The 19,799-nt window shown below is 36.0% G+C and overlaps 1 protein-coding gene across 1 annotated transcript in view; it reads left to right on the top strand.

The window, feature by feature from the left end:
• CSMD1 (CUB and Sushi multiple domains 1) overlaps window positions 1–19,799 on the top strand; it is a 1,037,656-nt gene that overhangs the window by 700,042 nt on the left and 317,815 nt on the right. Inside the window, exon 8 of the mRNA XM_056488498.1 lies at window positions 15,424–15,511. Coding sequence (XP_056344473.1) covers window positions 15,424–15,511 — 88 coding nt within the window. The remainder of the gene's footprint in view (window positions 1–15,423; window positions 15,512–19,799) is intronic.

Raw genomic sequence — 19,799 nt, 5'->3', positions numbered from 1 at the left:
ATGCAGATGCAGTCAACCAGCTGGACTACTTTTTGTTTCCTCTTTGGTGATTTTGGATAAATAATGTCAACAGTTCTTTATTTTAGAAAATATGAAATGGAAATTAGTGTCTTTTTTTTTAAAGATAATCTTAAGGTGTTTAAGATTTTTTTTAAAGGTATTCAAATATGTGCATGCGGCTGTATTTTTGTATTCAATGTATTCTGAAATACTCAAATAATTTAAAAACAACAAAACCAGACTTTAAGATTTCATTTCTGATGTCAAGATTTGGAAAACACAGTATTTTTTCATGTGACTTAATAAATAATATATTGATGTTTGCCTAGCTGTCAGCTTAAGCCAGTGTGATAAGAATGGTTAATTACTAAGAGCAAAGACTTTTTTAACTTCTTAAACACTTGGTTTGATAATAAATTATAGAATTATAGAATCACAAAATGTTTAGGGTTGGAAAAGGCCTCAAAAACTATCTGGTTCCAACCCCTGTGCCATGGGCATAGAACCTTGCACCAGACCAGGTTGCTCAAAATCCCGTCCAACCTGACCTTAAATGCTTTGATGTTTCCCTCTAACCAATATTTGTTATGTTATGTGATAGAGGAAGGAAAATCTTAAGCCATTACTAATTGCTGGTAGGAGGAGAGAATAGTCTCTTTAAGTACTAAAGACTTGGAATGAGAACATGGATAAATTTTTACAGAAGCCAAAGGCCTCATCTTGATAGTGTCTGTTGCTGGTTTGGGTTTTTTATTTTTCCTCTTCAAACAATGAAATGTGGTTCTGTCTCAATCCTAGCTTATTTTAGCAATGGACTTATCAGTTAGGAATATTATTATCCTAAAGCTTTTTGCAAAGAGAGAGAAATAGTTACTTCTAAATTGCATGCACATGGTTGGTGGAACTTTCTAAATAAGATTTGTATTTGCATAGCTAGAGTTAGAATAGGGCCGCAGGAGTTTGTGCAAGTTCAACTGGTCCTGTGCACAAAAGAGAAGCAGAGTTCTGGACAATTACCATTGAAGTTCTGGGCTGTCACTCCTGTTTACACTAACCTGTTCTTACACATGCAGTGCCCGCAGTGCCCCTGCCCCGGCTTGGGCTCAGCCGCGCCCTGTGGCGGGTGGCTGGAACCAGCTGGAACCGGCTGGAACCGGCTGGAACCAGCTGGAACCGGCTGGAACCGGCTGGAACCGGCTGTGTCCGGCTGGGGCCACCCTGGCCTCCCTCACAGAGCTGCTGCTGGGGCTTGGGAATGGCTGCAGCTCGTGATGGTGAGGAATGTGTCTGGTACAGGTAGATGGGCTGCAGGCTGAGCTCTGGCTGGGAGCCTGAGACAAAAGGCTGTGAACTGCCCAAAGGAGGTGAAGACCGTATGTACCAGCAAGGTGGATGGACACAGAGGTCAGGAGCCAAAGACTAGGAGGAAAAGCAAGACTCACACTCAGTGACACTGTGAGGGTGTAAAAGCCCAGTGGTTTCTTAGTTGGGATTCTCCTCAGAGCCATCAACTTCAGCTGTTTCAGTGTAAGTGCACTGTGAATAAGTGGCTTTATGGAACAAGACATCCAAGACTCTGCTGTGGGAGATCTGGGGTGTAATCTGTGAGGGATCCTGGTGTGACTGTGAGGGTGGGGTGTGCAGGCTGTGGAACAGGGACCCGTTGGATCACTGGAGCTGCCCCCTGTGAAGGGACTCTGGTCCCTGCCGTGAAAGTCTCCGGTGGTGAAAGTGTGACTGCCAGAGTCTCATAAATGGTCGGACTGGGTAGTTTCCTTAATATTAACTCACACAGAATATACCAGCATTATGTTTTTCGTTTTTTTATCCATGCCATGTTTCATTTTTCATTTTACCCGGACTGCCATATGTACTGATTTCACATGGTAAAGACATTTACATTTGTTCATTGTATGCTAAGCAAGAAAATTTTCTGTTTGTCTGGGATATCTTTAAGAGAGCAAATGGAACCAGCATTAAACTTTTGTGTTGCATATTGCATGGAGAGCTGTGGGCTGTCCTGCGCATTTTGAGATGAAATTCAGGACCCAGTCATTTTTATGCTAGAAAGAGGCAGATGAGATTTTCTTCCCTGTGACCCTTGCCAACCTCTAGATATAATCCAAACACAGGCTGGACATGGTGGTGAAGTGTTGCTGTTTCACTTCTGTAGCTGCTCCACTGCTGTTCACCTGTCTTACCAGGGTTTCTAGGTATCAGAGCAAATATGAGATATACAACAAAGGACAAATCTTAATTTTTCTGCAGGAACTAGAAAACCAACAAGCCCAGAAACAGCAACACACTAAAAAAAACCAATGCTCCAAAAAACTCCAAAGAAACAAACAAACCTAAACACACAAAAAACTCCCCCAGCCAAATCCAAAACCCAACCAACCAGAGACTCCTTCTATTGGAAAAGAAGAAGGCAATTTCAGCAGTCAATTATGGTTACTTCATGTTCTAAATAGGGTAAGTAAGCTTGTGAATTATTTTTTTTTGCTTTCAGCTGTCAACAAGGGCCCATAAAACCATACAGAACCATCGTGGGATGATGTGCTGAGTAAATTTTCTTTCCATTAACATGTCTGAATAATTTCAGAAGCATTAACCAATCTGTGTTACTGGGGTTACTGCTGCTAATGCTGTCACTGATGCAGCAATACCAGCCACAAGTACTGGTTGCTGTGCTGGTCTCCACCTGCCCTGCCTTTCCTCTCTCGTTATGGGACAATATAGAAAAAGAAATAAATCCCAGTTACTGTGGGCCTTTATTTTTCAAAGACAGAATTCAGTAAATATTCAGTCGTGGATACTTCCAAAAGAATACAATTTATCCCATATACCATGTGAGTAAAGACATGCAGGGCATAAAATCTGCCCCTAATCATTGACAATGCTTCTTGAATCTCTCTGATAAGTAGAGAATCATAGAATGGTAGAATGGTTTGGGTTGGAATGAACATTCATGGTCATCTAGTCCAACCTCCTTGCAATATGCAGGACATCTTCAACTACAACAGGTTGATCAGAGCCCTGTCCAGCTGGACATAGAATGTTTCCAGGGTTGGAACATCTGCCATCCTTGTGTTTCACCACTCTCATAAAAGAATCTTTATATTTAATCTGAAATTAACTGCGTTTCAGTTTAAGGGGGCTGAAATACATCGTCATGGAGAATGTTGCAGTGTGTTGCTCTCTATGGGTCAGTTCAACTCGAGCAATTGTTATTCCACCTGTCAAACATTTTTCTATAGACAGATGTCAAATATGACATTGTCATAGCCCTTTGTCAAATTGTTTTTTTTTTTATTAGTATGGGTGCCACTGCCCTACAAATACTAACAGAGTGATAAAGTAAGATTGCAACAAACACCTCCTAACAAGATTTTACTTGTTACTTTTCTCAAAGCAATGGAATTGACTTCATTAGTAGTCTGCATTTGATTTGTATTTCTGTTTTACTGCTGCAGGCTGCCATGGGTGAAATGAGACTTTTCAGCCTCTGGAGGAGGAGCTAGTATTTGTCTTTAAACGGATCTCAGAAACTGTAATTTTTAAGACACTCTGGGAGTGGCAACAAGGTTGCAGAATATCTGCTTCAAGTTAGCTCAGGAAAAACTTAACTTTTTAGTACACTTCTGAAGCCACTCTGAGGTGGCTGGCTGCAGAAGGTTTACGCACAGTATTTGGTCATTTCTGTCAGTTAGTTACCATGAGCTCCATTCTACACAGATTTAAAGCTGAAGTGCCCTCTTAGCAGCTAGAAATGTGATACTGATAAAATATCTCTTGAAGTGGTTTAAATACACAAGGAACCTTGTTCTGGAAGTTGGAAGACTTTGGGAAAATCTAACACATATTCTGATAAAGAACTATTCAATTTTTTTTTTTTTTAATTTCACTGAATTTCTGTTTTTTTTTATTGATACTATCATATTACATGGAAAACTTGATTATATTAATTGATCCATAAGGCAACACTTTTTTCTGTGATTTTAAAAAATCACCCAACAGAGCAGATCATGGTCACAGTATGCTTTCACTCATGCATGCAAACAGCTATAGCTTTGAATTCATTTGGGAAACAACCTTTAATCAGTAAAATCCTGGGGGATTTTCGTAGAGAGTTTTTCAACCATTATAAAGAAAGCATGCTGATTTTTAAAGCGTGATCTGTGGTCAAAATCTCAAAAATGAAGTGTTGGTTTTTCTTCTTCTTTTGGATCATGGTCAAAATGATTGTTTATTTAAAGCTTGTCTTGGTTTACTTGCACTGTCAAAACCAGAATATATTTGAGGAGTCAGTATAGCCTTTTTGCCCCTTTCCTTCAAGAATTAACAGGTTGACATGAATAAGTCACTGACTCTGTGTAAGAAAGAGGAAAGAAATTATCAGATTGGCATTTCACCTAAATAAACAGACCTGCCAGAATGATTGAGGTTCCATATTCAAGAGAGAAGTGTGTATCTGACACATAGATGCCACAGAAAATTGTGATGAATTGCCTAGGGTTTTTATTAATTATTATTGTCCTAGTGACAAGAGTAGGAAGGAACATATTGCAGTCCACATCCACACTGCTAATGTCAATGAAGAGGAGAAAAGAGCCAAGCTGAAATAATGGCTTAAATGTTTTTTGCTGTATAGTTTAAAAATGTCCACAGTCTGAGATATTTGTATTGATGCATGTCATTGTGTATAAAAGAACATTATTTCTTTTCATGGGTTTTTTATCTAGATTCTCTATAACTTTAAACAGTCCTCTTCCAGAATTAACAAAAATATTGGAGTGCAATTTTTTATTTGGGGAAATGTTCTCCTGTGAACTGGGTCCCTTATCTGTGTTATAGAGGTTTTCTCAGCTAGAATACTGTCTGTAATTACAGGAGTTATAGATAGACAATTCAGGGCACAACACATTCTAGTTCTATTTCAAGTATGATCTGAGTTACTTTGTGAAAAAAAAAAAAAAACAGGTCAAATTATGTACTGATGCTCTTCTACTTCTTGAACTTTGGTTTGAGACTCATGATTCTGTCTTTTGAAATAGTATCATATAATATCCATTCTGCAGATTCATGGTATTTAAATGTCTATTTAGGTCATCTTGATAGCTACTGGAAGCTTTCAAATGAGTAATACAAACACTTGCACTTACTTTTTTCAGCCAAGTCTTGCTAAAATATTAAGTGTGGAAAATGTTAAGTCTGGGAAAAAATGTAAAAAACATATTAGGAGAAAAATAGGGGTGAATTTTGTGGTAGGTCCTTGATATGCAGTCTTTCTTATATTTCCTGGTGCTTACACACAAAGCCAAAATTATTTCCACTGAGTAGAAGCCTGAAAAGTGCATACAGTAATATAGCTATAACTAAAAAAAAAAAAAAAAAAAAAAAAAAAAAAAAAAAAAAAAAAAAAAAAAAAAAAAAATATCTCTTAAATCTTGTCTCTTGAATAAGACATTTTATTTTATACTAAATGGCTTTATATTACGTTGACAGAAAATGCCTCACTGTACTAAGGATTTACAATTCTGGAGTCCCCTTTGGAATGGGACACTCAAAAGAGAGTGGAGATCAGTACATTCCCTTTGCAGATGTAGGCAGATCAGCAGAAGGAACAGATGTACTTTGCACACTGCAATGAAAAAAGAACAAGATAACTGAACTATGCAGGTGTTGAAGAGATTGCAGGTGACCTTGCCCCTAAAAAGTTGCAGTTGTAGTAATTACCAAAGAAGAGGAATAGCCTTGCCCTTAATGGGTCACAGCTGTGACTAATAAAGGTAAGTGTGATAAAAGGGGTGGGTTGGGTAGTCAGGAGGATCTTGGAGGAGGAGAACCTGGTGAAAGAGGACCTTGAGGAGGTAGAGGAGCCTGAGGCAGGAGGCATGATCCAGGGATACTCAAACAAGAGTGAAATAAGGAAGAGAGTTGCTGCAGTAAAAGATCTGCTCTGAGGTGAGTCTGGATCTGATGGAGTTAGAGCCTGCTGTTGGAGCCTGCAGTCACAGCTGAGCTGGGTGAAAGCTGTGTTCAGAGTTTGCAAACCAATACTTGCAGTTGTAGGCTGGCAGGAAATAGCCAGCAGTTAGAGTCTGCAGTTGGACCTTGCAGTAGGAGCTTGCTGTAGTCAGAGACAGGATGGCTAAGCTGTAAAGAAGAATATACTGGGATCCTTTCCATGATCTTGAATGAGAGCCTGTCTTGGCTTATTTCTACCCTAATGAGATGTCTGCTGTAACAAATTAAATGATCACAGAAGTAAATGGCCATGATCCATAAGAATTTTGGGTTTAGATTTATAAATGCTACTTTGAACAGGAAGTCCTTTGTGTATTTAGAAGATTACTGAAGAAGCCATCTACTGTGGGAAATTATTGAATACTCAATCTGGAGTTCCTAAGAGCTATAATTCTTATGCAGCTTCTGGGATATTGATAGACAATTTCTCATAGATTTAACTTAAGAGAGTTTTAATTGCAATAAAGCAAAGTTTAGTTGAAATGTACTTGTTTTTTTTCCTGGGAAGGATGGTGGCTGCCTCACAATTTTTGGAACTAGAAATTTGGTAATTATTCTAGGCAGTAGAACATAGTTCTTAGGTTGTCAGGACTGCATTTGATCACAAGATTTGCCATAGAAACTAAATTTATTGTAATTATTTAATTTATAACCAAATATAATATTTTTCTTATTGGAAAAGACAACTACTGGAACTATTTAGCTGAAGTATTAGGCACAGAAATTAGATCTTTAAAATTAATGTCTTTGTTCTATTAAATTTTGTGGTTTTGGAATGCCTCATTTCTTTTCTACCTCAACCATGAGGTAAACCCTTATTTATAAATAATTCAGTCTCTCACTGATTCCTTTTATTGATTATAGTAGGGTTATTATTTTGATTGAGGCAGGTAGAGCAAATCACAGATCTTGTATTGATTTTGCTTAGTTTCATCTATAAATATGATCAGTAGAAAGAGTGAAATGTTAATTATAGTGCTGTTTAAGACACAGACTAGAATTCAGTTCTACTATCACACTAAACATATTTGCCTTCACATTACCAGCATGTCACCATGATCATACTTACTAAACCCGTCAATTTAGAGAATTTATCTATTTTTTTCTATTGGTATCAGAACATTTTCCTCAGCAAGTACGTCCCCCCAAAATAGGCAATTCTTATTTATTCTTCCCTTAATCTGTTTCATTGGCAGTTTTCCCTTTTAATCTCATTCATCAGAACTGTTAAAAATGTGGTGCTTTAAAATATTTTAATCTCAACAAGAAGGGGAGTGAGAGACCTGACTGTACTGATGTACCAGTAGTTTTATGACATGGGTAGTTTACAGAGAACCAAATAAATTAAACTAATGGCTCTAAAAATTATCAGCTTGTTTCTTATTTTGTGGCAATTTGTCTTCTTGGCAATGTGCTAGAATTGTTCTGAGCCTCTGCTCTAACTGTGAGAGAGAGAGTGGAGTTCTCAGTCCTGCTAAGAGAAATCGCTTCTTGGCATCTATAGAAGAAATGTCTTTTAAACTGGGGAAAGTATGCAAAAAGGGAAGATTCCTCACAATTTAAATGATTTAAGAGAGCAGTTCAACAGAGAACTTTGGCAATGGTTCTGGTCACAAGACTTCATGGTCGGCTTAGGCTTCACTTAAGAGGTGTCCTAAATGTTTTGCTTGAAGTCTCATTCAAAGTCAGAGGAAGGCCAGAGAACAGGTTTTTTGGTGTCAGGTTTTGTTTTTTTTCCTTATATAAACAGCAGCATGATGATCCCATAGTTAGCAGCTATTTTGTAATCTTAATCTTTCTCAATGTCAAAGCCTATTTGGTTAAATCTGCAAATCCTGGATGGTGGGCTGACCTTTTTTTCTGCCTCTCAATTTAATGGAAAAGCCTTTAGGTTATGTTGACAAATGAGATTATCAATGCATTATGCCCATGGCTAAAAAGTGTTTTGTTACCCCTTCTTATTTATTACACAGTGCTAAACGTTTTACTCTGAAAGCCAACCAAAAATATAGTATCACTTACCAGCAGGGAAAAAAAAGGTAATGCATTGATTAACAAATGCATATCAAACAGCTATTTAAGAAAATAAGAATTTTATTTAAAGACACTTGTTTTAACCCTTATTTATATATTAAAAAGAATTGTAGTCAGCTTTAGTGAAGTAATGACAGTGCTTGGTAAAAATGCTAGATTGCTTTTATTTTATTTATTATTTTGTAAGGAAAGACAGCCTTGTGAATCAATAAAATATGTTATATAGTGGTAGTATATTTACAAGTAAATAACATTGTAGGGTGAGTTTATAGCCTGTTGCTGTTGAAAAATGGTTTTCCAAACTTATAAGCCACTGAGACAATACAACATGTTGGGTTTATTTCTTTTGGAAAGAATGCTTCTGGATATCCCATAAAATTGCTCTTTACTGCTGACTCTTCATCAACTCTGTCATTTCAAAGTAAATTACTGACTTCCCTACAATTCTGTATGAAGCGGTATTGCAAAAACCGACAACTCTTCATGCTGAGTTGTGTGTTTAAGGCTTAGACATAGTTTGTGTGATCTTCTGAGGAAAAATGTAAAATGGTAACTTTGTTTTCTCATCAAGGCTCTGTTTTCACTCCTGTCATGTGGTGTGAAAAATAAACTATTTATTTTTTAAAGAGTTTTTAAATCATTTGCCTGTCGGATAAAATCTTACTCCCTTGATAATTATTCCAATTTTATCTGTTGACTTCACTGACACAGTAGTTTTCATTTTCCTTGTGTTCAATTATTCTATAATTCAAATAGAGTAAAATATTTATGACTGGACAGAAATACTTGTAACAGTCAAAATTTAGTCTTTACAATTGTTGCAAAAGTATCATTACCTGCAGCAAGTCATGAAATGAAAAGGTTTAAAGTATAGTGTAAAAACTAATGATTAAGGAGCTTATAATACTGTTACATTATTGTGTTTATTGTTATAAGGACCTAATAGATTTGATGAGTGCTAAGTAGGCCACAAAGGTGGTACAATAGAGTTATGTAGTGATGTGGGACAGTTTATTTGTCTTCCCCTTGTGATCTTGAGCAATATAAAGATATGATGTAGATCATTATTTAAGTGTCAGGACTGATGAAAGAGATTTTTAAGTTGGTGGCTTCCATAAATCATAAATTAAAATGGAAGTATAGAAATAGATTCTTAAATTTTCAGGCATGGGTAAGTGAAGCTCAGACATGTCTTAATGAGTGATTTTGTGGTCCTAAGGTATACTTATTATGGTAACAATTTCTTAACTAAGAGTGAACAGAATGCAAATATTTATTTCATTTGATGTAACTGTATTGAATCATTGGTGAATGAATGTCACTTGCTGGGAAATTTCAGCTTTCTAGATTCATCAGGATTTTTTTCTGCACGTAATTTGGCAATAGTAATGTTGTGTGTGGCCCACCAGTTAAAGGAAGGTGGACCCAGGCTTTCAGCCTGGTTTTGGAAATTCAGTTTCTATTCCTGGAGTCTGATGAATTTAACGGCTGTGAAAATGTGGAAATTATCAAAATGTGTCTACTTTCATGATGCAACTTTGTCTTTAATGAGCTGATTAATGAGTATCTCAGGAGGTTTGCATAGGTGCCTGTGTATTGTTGGAGAGTACAGCCGGCACACAGACACACAAACTGTGTGTGATGAATGCATCTGATTCTGAACTGTAGCTCTTGTGTGGCTTGTAGGAATTTTAACATAGAAATGGGGGATATAGAATATATTTCAGTTCCTAATATATTCTATTTCATATAGAAAATCTGTTTAAATTAAAACTTACTGCTAAAACTAAAGTTGATCCTTTCACCTTAAATACTACTTTTAAGTAATATTTTAAACAAACTAAAATCCATATGTATAATTGCACTAAAAAGGTAAATATTTGACAATTTTCCCACACATTGCCTAAATATGTAATTTATTAGCTATATGAAAATATACAGGGGTGGCTTCTGTGAAAACTCTTCCCATGTCTGATAGAGTCAATGCCAGCTGGCTCCAGGGCAGACCCACAGCTGTGTAAAGCTAAGCCAGTCAGGGGATTTTGTAATCCTTCTGGGATAAAATATTTAGGAAGGAAAAAAGTTATTAGGCAGGTATGCTTGGAGAAGAGTAAGATTGACCTTGGTGTCTGCATCATTGTTCCTCTCACAATGAATAAGGAGAGGGAGGAGGTGTTCCAGGCACTGGAGCTGAACTTCTTCCCCTGAAGCCTATGGTGAAGCAGCTCATGAAGGTCAACAAGGGTGAATGTAAAATGAAATGTTATGAGTGAGCAGGCTCTTCAAGACTTCAAGAAAAGGTGGACTAGTAAACTCCCAGACTGTGTATCTGCTGAGCTTTAAGTTGCTTCATTAAGCTTGAGTGGAACTTAAATTCAGCTGTTGGAAATAAATTGGTCAAAAAAAGGAGCAAAAAACTTTAGTTTTATCTTTTCAAGGGAAATTTATTTCCAGACCTCATGGTCTAGGAATGGCACTCCCAAACTTGGTGCTCCCCCTGCCAACAGCGCTCCAAACCAGATTCAGTTTCCCTGTCCCGTCTCCAGCAACAGACACAAAGGGCAGAGGTTACAGAGATGAAAACAATTTACTGGAAGCTGTAATGAATTAAGAAAGTGGACAATGATAACGAAAGTATAGAAAATGAGAGTAATTTACAAAATCAAGAAGTACAAAAATTACTCTGACCAGCCTGACATAACCCTGAGGCAATGAATAAGGACACAAAGATCTTTGAACCTGCACTTTTTTTTCCTTTCTAACCACAAACTATGCCCACTTTCTTCTGGGAAGTGAGAATGCCCTGGGATGTGACCTGAAGAGCTTCAGTGTAACTACCTAGACACCCCCACACAGCCCCTGGCCCTGTCCCCTCACAGCCTCTGTGAAAAAAATTAACTGTCTCCTAGCCAAAAACCAGGCCACTAAGGAATAACAGGAGAAGGTGGATACACAAGCTGTTTTGGTCATAGCAAGTAAAGGGCTATTGATAGAAATTCCCATCTGCTGGAAAAAGGAGTGCCATAAATATATTAGTAAATTACAGGGAACATGTGTTTCAACCAAGTTGGCAAGTCTAGTCGGATGATGACTTATTTCCTGGTGTTGGAAGGTGCTAGAGCTTATTAAAAAAAAACCTAAAAATTATTTTTAGCATGTGACAGTTATAGGGCTTTTTAATTGTTTCTGTTCTAGAAATTAGTAGTTTTGAATCTGAAGTTTGAAGCAAGGGGGGTGGTTAAAATATTCTTTTAATAAGAAGCACTAGAGAATTTAAGTTTTAAATGAAATCTGGCAACTGGCTGTGGCTTTCTGAACTACTAGAATGATACTTTGTAAGATTTGTAAATTGTTTTGAAGAAACACAGTGCCATCTGTAAGAGTGTCCTCTAGGCAGGTTTTGGATAATGGCTTCTCGTGTGACTTCCCAGAATGGCCTTATGATCTAAGCCATCTGACCGTACTTTCCTTTTCTACACTATTCCAATATTTTAGTCAATTCATAGGCAAATAAGGGAAAAAAGTTGGAACTAGCTTCTTGTAATCAGTTACATGGTTGAACTTCAAAACTTTCCATACCTGTCCTTGTTTATCTCTTTTCCATTTCTCTTGGTTTCAGTAATCTATCACTTCTGCATTATAAGCATCATGTGGGTTTATTTTTGTTGTTTGTAACAGATCAGTGTTTTGTTCCTTCTACTGAAGGAGTTGCTTAAGGAGTATGATGGACTCATTATACTAAAAGTAATTTTCTAGTCTTCTAAAAGCCAGGTGAAATTGCGTGGAAAAATATAGTACTATTTGTACTCTTGAAATACATACATTTTTATCTTGGTATTTTAATTTCAGCTGTATTTACTACCCAAATCTGTATTTTCTATCACATCTGTGGTCTTATTTATTCATAAGGCAATATGTTTACTTTTGTATACCTGTATAAACTATGTCCTTTTATCTCATTATTAGGATTCCAACGTAATACTTTTCATTTGTCCTTCTACAAAAGACAAATTGGGGGGGGGAAGAAGGGAATTAAATCCATTTTGTATCCTCTAATAAAAAAATTATAATTTTTTGTGTAGTCAAATTTATGTAGACCAAAATTATTAAAATAACCAAATGTGATATTTATGTAAATCAAACAGTTTTGCCCTTTTCTGGCTGTGTCTTAGTTTTAAAAATAGGTATTCTACAGATTATTTTATATATGCAAAGGCACTGTTTATAAACAGCTTTAACCATGGCGCTACCTTGCTATTCTTCTTTGTAAGACACTGCATGGAAATGAGGGAGAACTTAGGCACTACAGTTAGCAGTCACAAGAAGTTTCCTAAAAAAGTCTCCTGCAGTGTGTATATATATATATCCTGATCATTAAAATTATTGGCAAATGAACTATTTTCTTTTGGTCTGGGTTAAATCAAAAATTTTGGAACTTAGAAATTATTCTCAGGGTAGAGGTGTTAATATATCTGGTAATTGTTTATTATTACAATATTTTAAAACCTTATTTATAGTTACTGCCAGTATTCTTTACTATTGTTAGAGCGTCTGAAACATTTTCAAGGAATTCTGACTTTCCTGTGTCATATTTCAAGTAACACAATAAAGATGAACTCCAAAGCTGTGGAAACTGTAGTCTTTGATTCCAACTGGGAAAACAGAAGAAATCTTGTTGATTCATTCTCTGTCAGTAAAGAAAGAATAGATTTTATTTTTATCAAGTGGGAATTTAAATCCCTAGTCTTAACCCTAGAGGTTGTATATAGAATATCTGACATATCTGTCAATCATGTTAATGAATTCACAGCTACTCTTCAATTATTTCTGCAGGAAGACCTAAGAATGTGTAAGTTTTGCAGTGTTTAATAGCCTGACATGTTGAGAAGTTCCAGAGATAAGTTGTATCTGCCGGGAGTGCTCAGTCTCTGTACTATAGACATGTCTAGTGGTTGAAGCATCTTTGTCCTCAAATCTGCTGTTGGGAAGAGAAGTAAAAAGCCCCAAACTGGGCTGGAATATTTCCACACTTTTCTTTCATCCCTGTGACTTCAAGTATTTTTTTCTGATGTTAGTCTCATGGAATACTCACTATTTCCTCTAGCTGGCCATCCCTTGAAGAACTGGGATGCAGTATGAACGGTCTATGTAATGTCTTTGATATTAGCCAGAATTATATCCTCTTAAACTTTTAAAAACAGAGAAAGCATACTGAGAATGTATTAAGAATATATTGAAAGAGGCTGACATCATTCAGACTGATCCTAAATTTAGTTGTCATAAATATCAGTTTTATAGATGCTTAGTTTATATTTTCTGTTCATAAGAACACTGTTAGTGCTTTAAGATAAATACTGATAATTAGTGCATAGCTTCACCAAAGGTTACACATAATTGATATTTGTTTATAAATTTTGCAAGCTTTAAATAAGAATATTACTTTCCATTTTCATTGATGCCATTGTTTTGAATTTTTTAAACTCTAAAATGAAAATTGAAATGATAGTTAAAATAGGATCTATGAATGAGCTTTGAAAGAGAGAGACAATTCAAGAGAAGAGAAACAATTGAAGTTTGGTATGATAAAGATGGAAGAAAACAGAAGAAAGGTGCAAAAAGCATGAAACACTTCTAACACCTTAGGTAAATGAAACTTTATACCATGCACAAAGACTGCAAACTAGGCATGGGTCTTTCAAGAGCATACAAAAGTCTTTCTTCAAAATTAAACCAGTGAAAGATTGGGCATGTGACTGGGTGAATAGAAATGGCGTGTGGGGGTTATTGTTGGGTGGATGGTTGTCAGGACAGACTCAGGAGCTCTCTATATTCTGATCTTGAAGTTTGTAGTTTATTGTTAGGGCGTGGGCATATGAGGGAGAGAGTGTAAGAGAGATTAAGAGAATAGAGCATAGAGAGGATAAGAGAGTGATTTCCCATTTACAATACAATAAGTATTCTTCTATGTTGAATATTCTAATTTCTGTTAACCAACCTACTACAACATACTAATTTCCTAATATTTGCCTGCAGCCTATAGGAATCACTAAATTACCATATTTTATGGTTTTCTTATCTATAAGCCTTTCCTGCTATACTTGGAACAGGATGTCTGTTTTTTTGGTATTTGTGGCATTTGGCATTATCTAAACAAAGGAAGAGGCCTTAAACCTTCACATGACTGTTCTCAGCCTCACAGTCGAAAACTGCTATCATTTCTATTTCACTTATGGTTTCAAAATCTTTCGCCATGCCCTCATATTTATAAGGATTTTCTATTTCCTCCCCAACAATGATGTATCTGGGAAATGCTTGTAGAGGCTTCAAGGTTTAAATGTATTTTGAAAGTGATATATTCAAATCAGTGATACTTTCTAATCTCATGTTAGGGATCTCAGTAGCAATGGATAATGCTCCACACTAGTGGATAAAGTGGAAATCTGGCAGGATTGTAACAAAGATAAAGGTCTTTGTCAGGAATTTTTTTGGGCACCTTTTCATTTACTTTGAGTCTGATAAATGTTGGAGCTAAAATAAATCTTAATGCCTAATTTTTAGGTAAATTCCAAAATACTGGCAGGTAAAGGCTTTAAGCATATTAATATGTGTAAAAGTATATACATATATGAGCTGAAGTCCCTGGTGTCTCTGAACTAGTAGAGGCAATAAATTGTTCTACTAATTTGAGAGATTTATTTTTTTTTTCCCATCTGGAAAGATAAAATCAGGCAGGTTTATTTTACAGGGAATTGGATTTATTTTGTCATGACAGCAAGTCATGCAAACACCATCTGTTAAAAGTACTTGACAGTTCACTGGGGAAAATAAAAGCTGAAACCTGGGCCATGTTTAACAAGGCCTGTAGATATCCAGGAAGATGTGTTGAGTTCCAGACATAGGATACTTATGTCCTACTTAAAGAGATATTAATTCTCTGGATATTTTGTATATTTTGTGTATTTTGTATATTTTTTGAGATTATCTTCAGTCAAAGCAGTGATTGGTCAAAAGTTGTACTCAGTCATTTCATTGTGCCTTGTGAGGGTTTGAAAAGGTGATTTCATCAAATGTTTTTCCCATCTGAGGAAAACTTTGGATCCTAGTGTAGCAATAAAAAGAATGACTGACTGAAGGAAATCCATAATTTCCCACAGAGGAAAACCTTTTTATTCCATAACAAATTAAAATAATACACCAATTAAATCAACTATGTGGGGATTATTTTTTTTAATAGTTTAGACTGGTTCAAGGAAAAAATGGTTAAATATGGTAGCATTCAGGCAATGGAGGTTTATGTATGGGAAATGTAAAGAGTCATCTTTAGATCTGCATGTCTAACATGCTTTTTCCTTTACTTTGCAGTGACCCAGGGTGGGGATGCAATTGCATCTGATACGTGTCCTGATCCTGGAATTCCTGAAAATGGGAAGAGGGTAGGCTCTGACTTCAGGTAGGCACATTTAGTTTTCTATATGATCAAGAGGAAGGTATTTCCTGTTAATTTTATACACAGCCTGTGTCCTAGTTTGAAAGGAAACCAATGAAAGTCAGAACTAAAATTGAATATGAAAATTAAAATAAAGGCAGAAAATACTGGCTTAAACTGACAGAGTCAAGATACAGCCTGACACCCTGTTGGTCAGGGTGGTGGTAGCACTCCAATTAAATGGTGGCTGCAGTCCTGTTGAAGTGATAGATGTGCCTCTGTTGAAGCAGTAGTCCTGTAGAATGGTTTGATCTTCCTCTGAAGGTCCAGTGGTGGTTATGTAGCTCTTGTCCCCTGGGAATTCAGTAGGTAGGGCTGTTCTGACATTCAAAATGGCAGATTACATCCAGTTGGAATTCTTGGCTCCTCCCACTGGGTGGAACATCTCTCAATGAGATTATGTAATTTTATGAGTTGTGCAGTGAAGCTTGATGGCCCATTAATAGAAGATATATCCCTGGAGGGAGTTATCAGGGATGAGTCCTGGAGGAGATAAAGATCACTGCCCTACCTGTTTTTAAGTTTATGAGGATGGTGATAGAATACAGAGTTTTGGTTATATTTTAGATTGTAACATAAGACAGACTGTAACTACAGATGTATATAATTTCCTGAGTTTTAAATTTACGGATACTTTGTCAAAATAGGTTTATTGATTTGCATATTTTGTATTGCTTTGTCTTGAGTGGTTTTTTTTTTTTAAATCAATGCATTTAAAATAGGAATTTTACAGCATAATAATCTCATCTATGGAGAAAAACAGAACTCCGTGGACAGCATAGAAGAAGCAGAGAGTATTATCTGTTTTCCCACTTTGTAAAAGCTGTTTAAAAGTTTGGGGAACATAGCAGGTTCAGTGTCTGAGGCTGCGATGAATGCCATCTCCAGTTTTTTCTTGTTTTCATCTTTTGTTATATTAAAAAAGAAGACAAGGTCAAATGGACCCCTGTGCAGAAAGGAGGAAGTTTGTTCTTTCCCCATTGAGGAAAAATGGCAGACTTGAAGGTGCAATAGAGAAAAGGGTCAAAGGAAGGAGATGGGTGCCTCCAGCTTATGCAGAGATTTATAAATTGCTCAGCAGAAAATGGACAGTCAGACCTAAGACAGGAAAAATTCATAGGAATTAGAAGGAATTTTGCAAAGTTCTCTGCAGCACTAGAAAACAAATTAATGCAACTTTGCTACTGAAGGCTCTTACAGCCCATCTGACAGGAAAAATAAAAAAAATCTATTATTTTTCTGACTGATGTACTTTTAGATTTTTTTCTTCATTTGTCTTCAAAGGAATTTGAGAAATCATAAAGAACACCAACATTAAAACATTTGGTTATATGCAAAGCCATGGCTTCATTAGTGGCAGGGCAGCATTTCAATGTGTTTTAAAATACAATAATGGAGGGAAATAAGATTTCAATTAATAGGCTAGAGACACACGTTTTCTAGATGTTTGCTGATGTCCTCCTCTCTGTGTTCCAATTCAACTTGTCAAGCACATCTACTGCAAGTGAAATTGTGTGATACAAAAACACATACTAAAAATAATGTATTTGCAGTCCAAAGAGCTGCTGTTTTGGGAAAAGAAATGTAATTTCTATTTAGGTCTTTATTAATGTTTGATGTATTGCAGAGAGAAGCATCAGGAAGTGGAAGACTAGGTAAAAATGGGTTGTTAAAATAATTCTTTCTCAAGAGGTATTAAAGTGCCTCTGTGTATTCATCCAAGGAATTAATACCTTTATGCTTCCATTGCTATTTTGGAGAGTATTTTACTTTCTTGCTTTTGAAGTCATGCCTCAGTATCCCTCCTCTGCTTCGGTGTGTCCTCTAAAGCCATAAAGGATGCAGAACATGCCACTTCTGAATTCCTCCAAATAAAATAGTTGAAAGAATTAGGATCAGTATCTAGGATCACTTTTTTATCAGTGGAGAGAGAAAAGCATCTCTGGAAAGAGTTAACAGTGTCAGGATTAGAGGCAATGGAAATAAGGTGATACATGGTAAATTACTACTAGATTAAGATTTAACAAAAAAAGGTCATGTTTTTACTATGAGGTTCGCAAATTCTCTCACAAACTTCAATATTTTACTGAATCTCTGTCCAGGGAGGCATTCAGAACTCACCCAAGCAGATCTCTGAGCCCTCTCTTCCAACTGGGCTTGCTTCAAATGGAATAGATGTTGCCTCTTCCAATCTAATTTATTCTGTGAATCTATAAATAGATTTTACCATATACTGTTCATGATATACTGTTGGCCAAATAGACTTTCATCTAGTTGTGGTCCAAATCAGTGGCATATGAACAATTTTTAAGAAACAGCAACAGGTCTAAGAGCACTGATAAGTTCAGAGGGTAAGAAAGAAAATTACTTCTTTTCACCTCTAGGGGGTAGTCTGTATATTGAAAGAGAACAAAAATAGTGTTGGTGAAACAGGTTCAAAGATCCAAACGTGCAAGAGCTCAACAAAAAATTTCCCAGCAATGCTGAAAATACCAAGAGGGAAAACCCAAAAGAACCTTAAAGCCCAAATTACATTTTAAGATAGCCAAGAGAATGTAATGTCAAAGAACATTGCAAACCACAGATAACTATGTTTTGAACACAGTCTCTTAGGAATGAATGTGGGTTAAAGGTACCTTAAATGCCTGGAGCTTACTTATGAGCAATTCTTGTGCTCACTAAACTGACAGGGTGAGACTATTTCCCTCTCTCCTTTATCCCACCCAGCCTCTTATAATATTTTTATTTCATAAGTGTATCTTACTGTTTATGGGGATAAAGGAAGGCATAAGGTGTTCTACAAGCAGCATTCATGAAACATAAATAAAACATTTTGTATACTTTGATATCATTAATTGTGTGCATGTTTTGGGCCTCCAGTTTTGAATATTATTTGAGTAAAATGGTACGTTTTTCTGCCCAAACATTATTCATTATCTGAAAAGTCATTGTGCAACAGCAACTGTTTTTCAGGTACTTAAATGTTTGTTAACCTCTATTTAAAACATATCTATCTTAAAGTTAGCTGTCTAAATCTAGATGTACCTTTAAATAGAGAATTTGGCTGGAATTTGGTTTTTGTTTCTCTGAAATGACAAATCAAGCCCTTCCATTGGCAAAGGGGAAATAATATTTGCTGCTGCTTGCATTTCTCCGATGTAATAAAAGTATTCTAGGGAGTAAAGAAAAGCAGTGTGGGGTTTTTTTTGGGTTTTTGGGTTTTTTTGTTTTCCTTTTATAAGAGGCAGGTATAAACACAAGAAAGAGCTATTGTTCTTGTCAGGAGAATGACAACTGTGAATATTAATCTGAACTAAAACATATGAAAATGCACGTTATTCAGAATCATTTCTAGTCTGCTGAAAGACATAAGTGGGATTGATAGAAAGGCAGAGGGTTTATTTTCAAGACAGCCTGAGACCAAACTGATTCAGTGATGATAAGTTCTTTGAAAAGGGTTTCATCGTTTTCAGCATAATAATGGAATTCATTCTAATATCATAAAGCAAACAGAAAGGTATTGAAATCTTAACCTTTTCATTCTGTTCTCCTGCCATGCTTCTACTGTGTTCATTTTAGGAAGTAGGGAGATGTCTTTCAGTGGTCTTAAAACAACACAATGGATATTTGGATTCGTTTTGGGGGAGAAATAGCAAGTAAAGCTTGACTAGAGTAATGAGAACATCATCAATACAATTTTGAGGCCAATATCACATTTTATATTTAGGTGAGATTTCAAGCCAGTAGATTGTTTAAATTAAATCTGAAATGGATCTCAGTAATACTCTTTCAGCTCTTTAAATATTGTGTTATATGCATGGTAGTGTGAAAATGCAGTCATTTTCCAGTTTCACCAACACTTGTAAAACAAATAGCCTTTAAATTTCCAAAAGATTTCAAAAATTAAATTGTTTTTCTTTTAGTATTTTTTAAATGGCTTCCTCCAGTCAAATTCTAGCCTTCTTTATAGTCTCCCACAAATTATGTTCAAATTTAAAATAAAAAAAGAAAAAAAAAGAAAATACTTCTTCCCTGTGTTTAAAGTTTGCAGAGAGAAGTACCAAAGCAAAACAAAAATCTTCCAGTGCCCATAGACTTGCTCAGTGACTAGGGAGGTGGAGATGCAAAAAAACCCCAAACAAACCAACAAAACCCCCTCAGCATAATTAAAAACATTAATTGTTAACTAGTGGGTAGTAAATGAACCAGTAATTTTCTTTGAAATCACATATCAAACAAGCTATAAGACATC

Source organism: Oenanthe melanoleuca, chromosome 3 (assembly GCF_029582105.1).
Source record: "Oenanthe melanoleuca isolate GR-GAL-2019-014 chromosome 3, OMel1.0, whole genome shotgun sequence".
Lineage (NCBI taxonomy): Eukaryota > Metazoa > Chordata > Aves > Passeriformes > Muscicapidae > Oenanthe > Oenanthe melanoleuca.
This window is presented reverse-complemented; position numbering and strand designations above follow the sequence as displayed.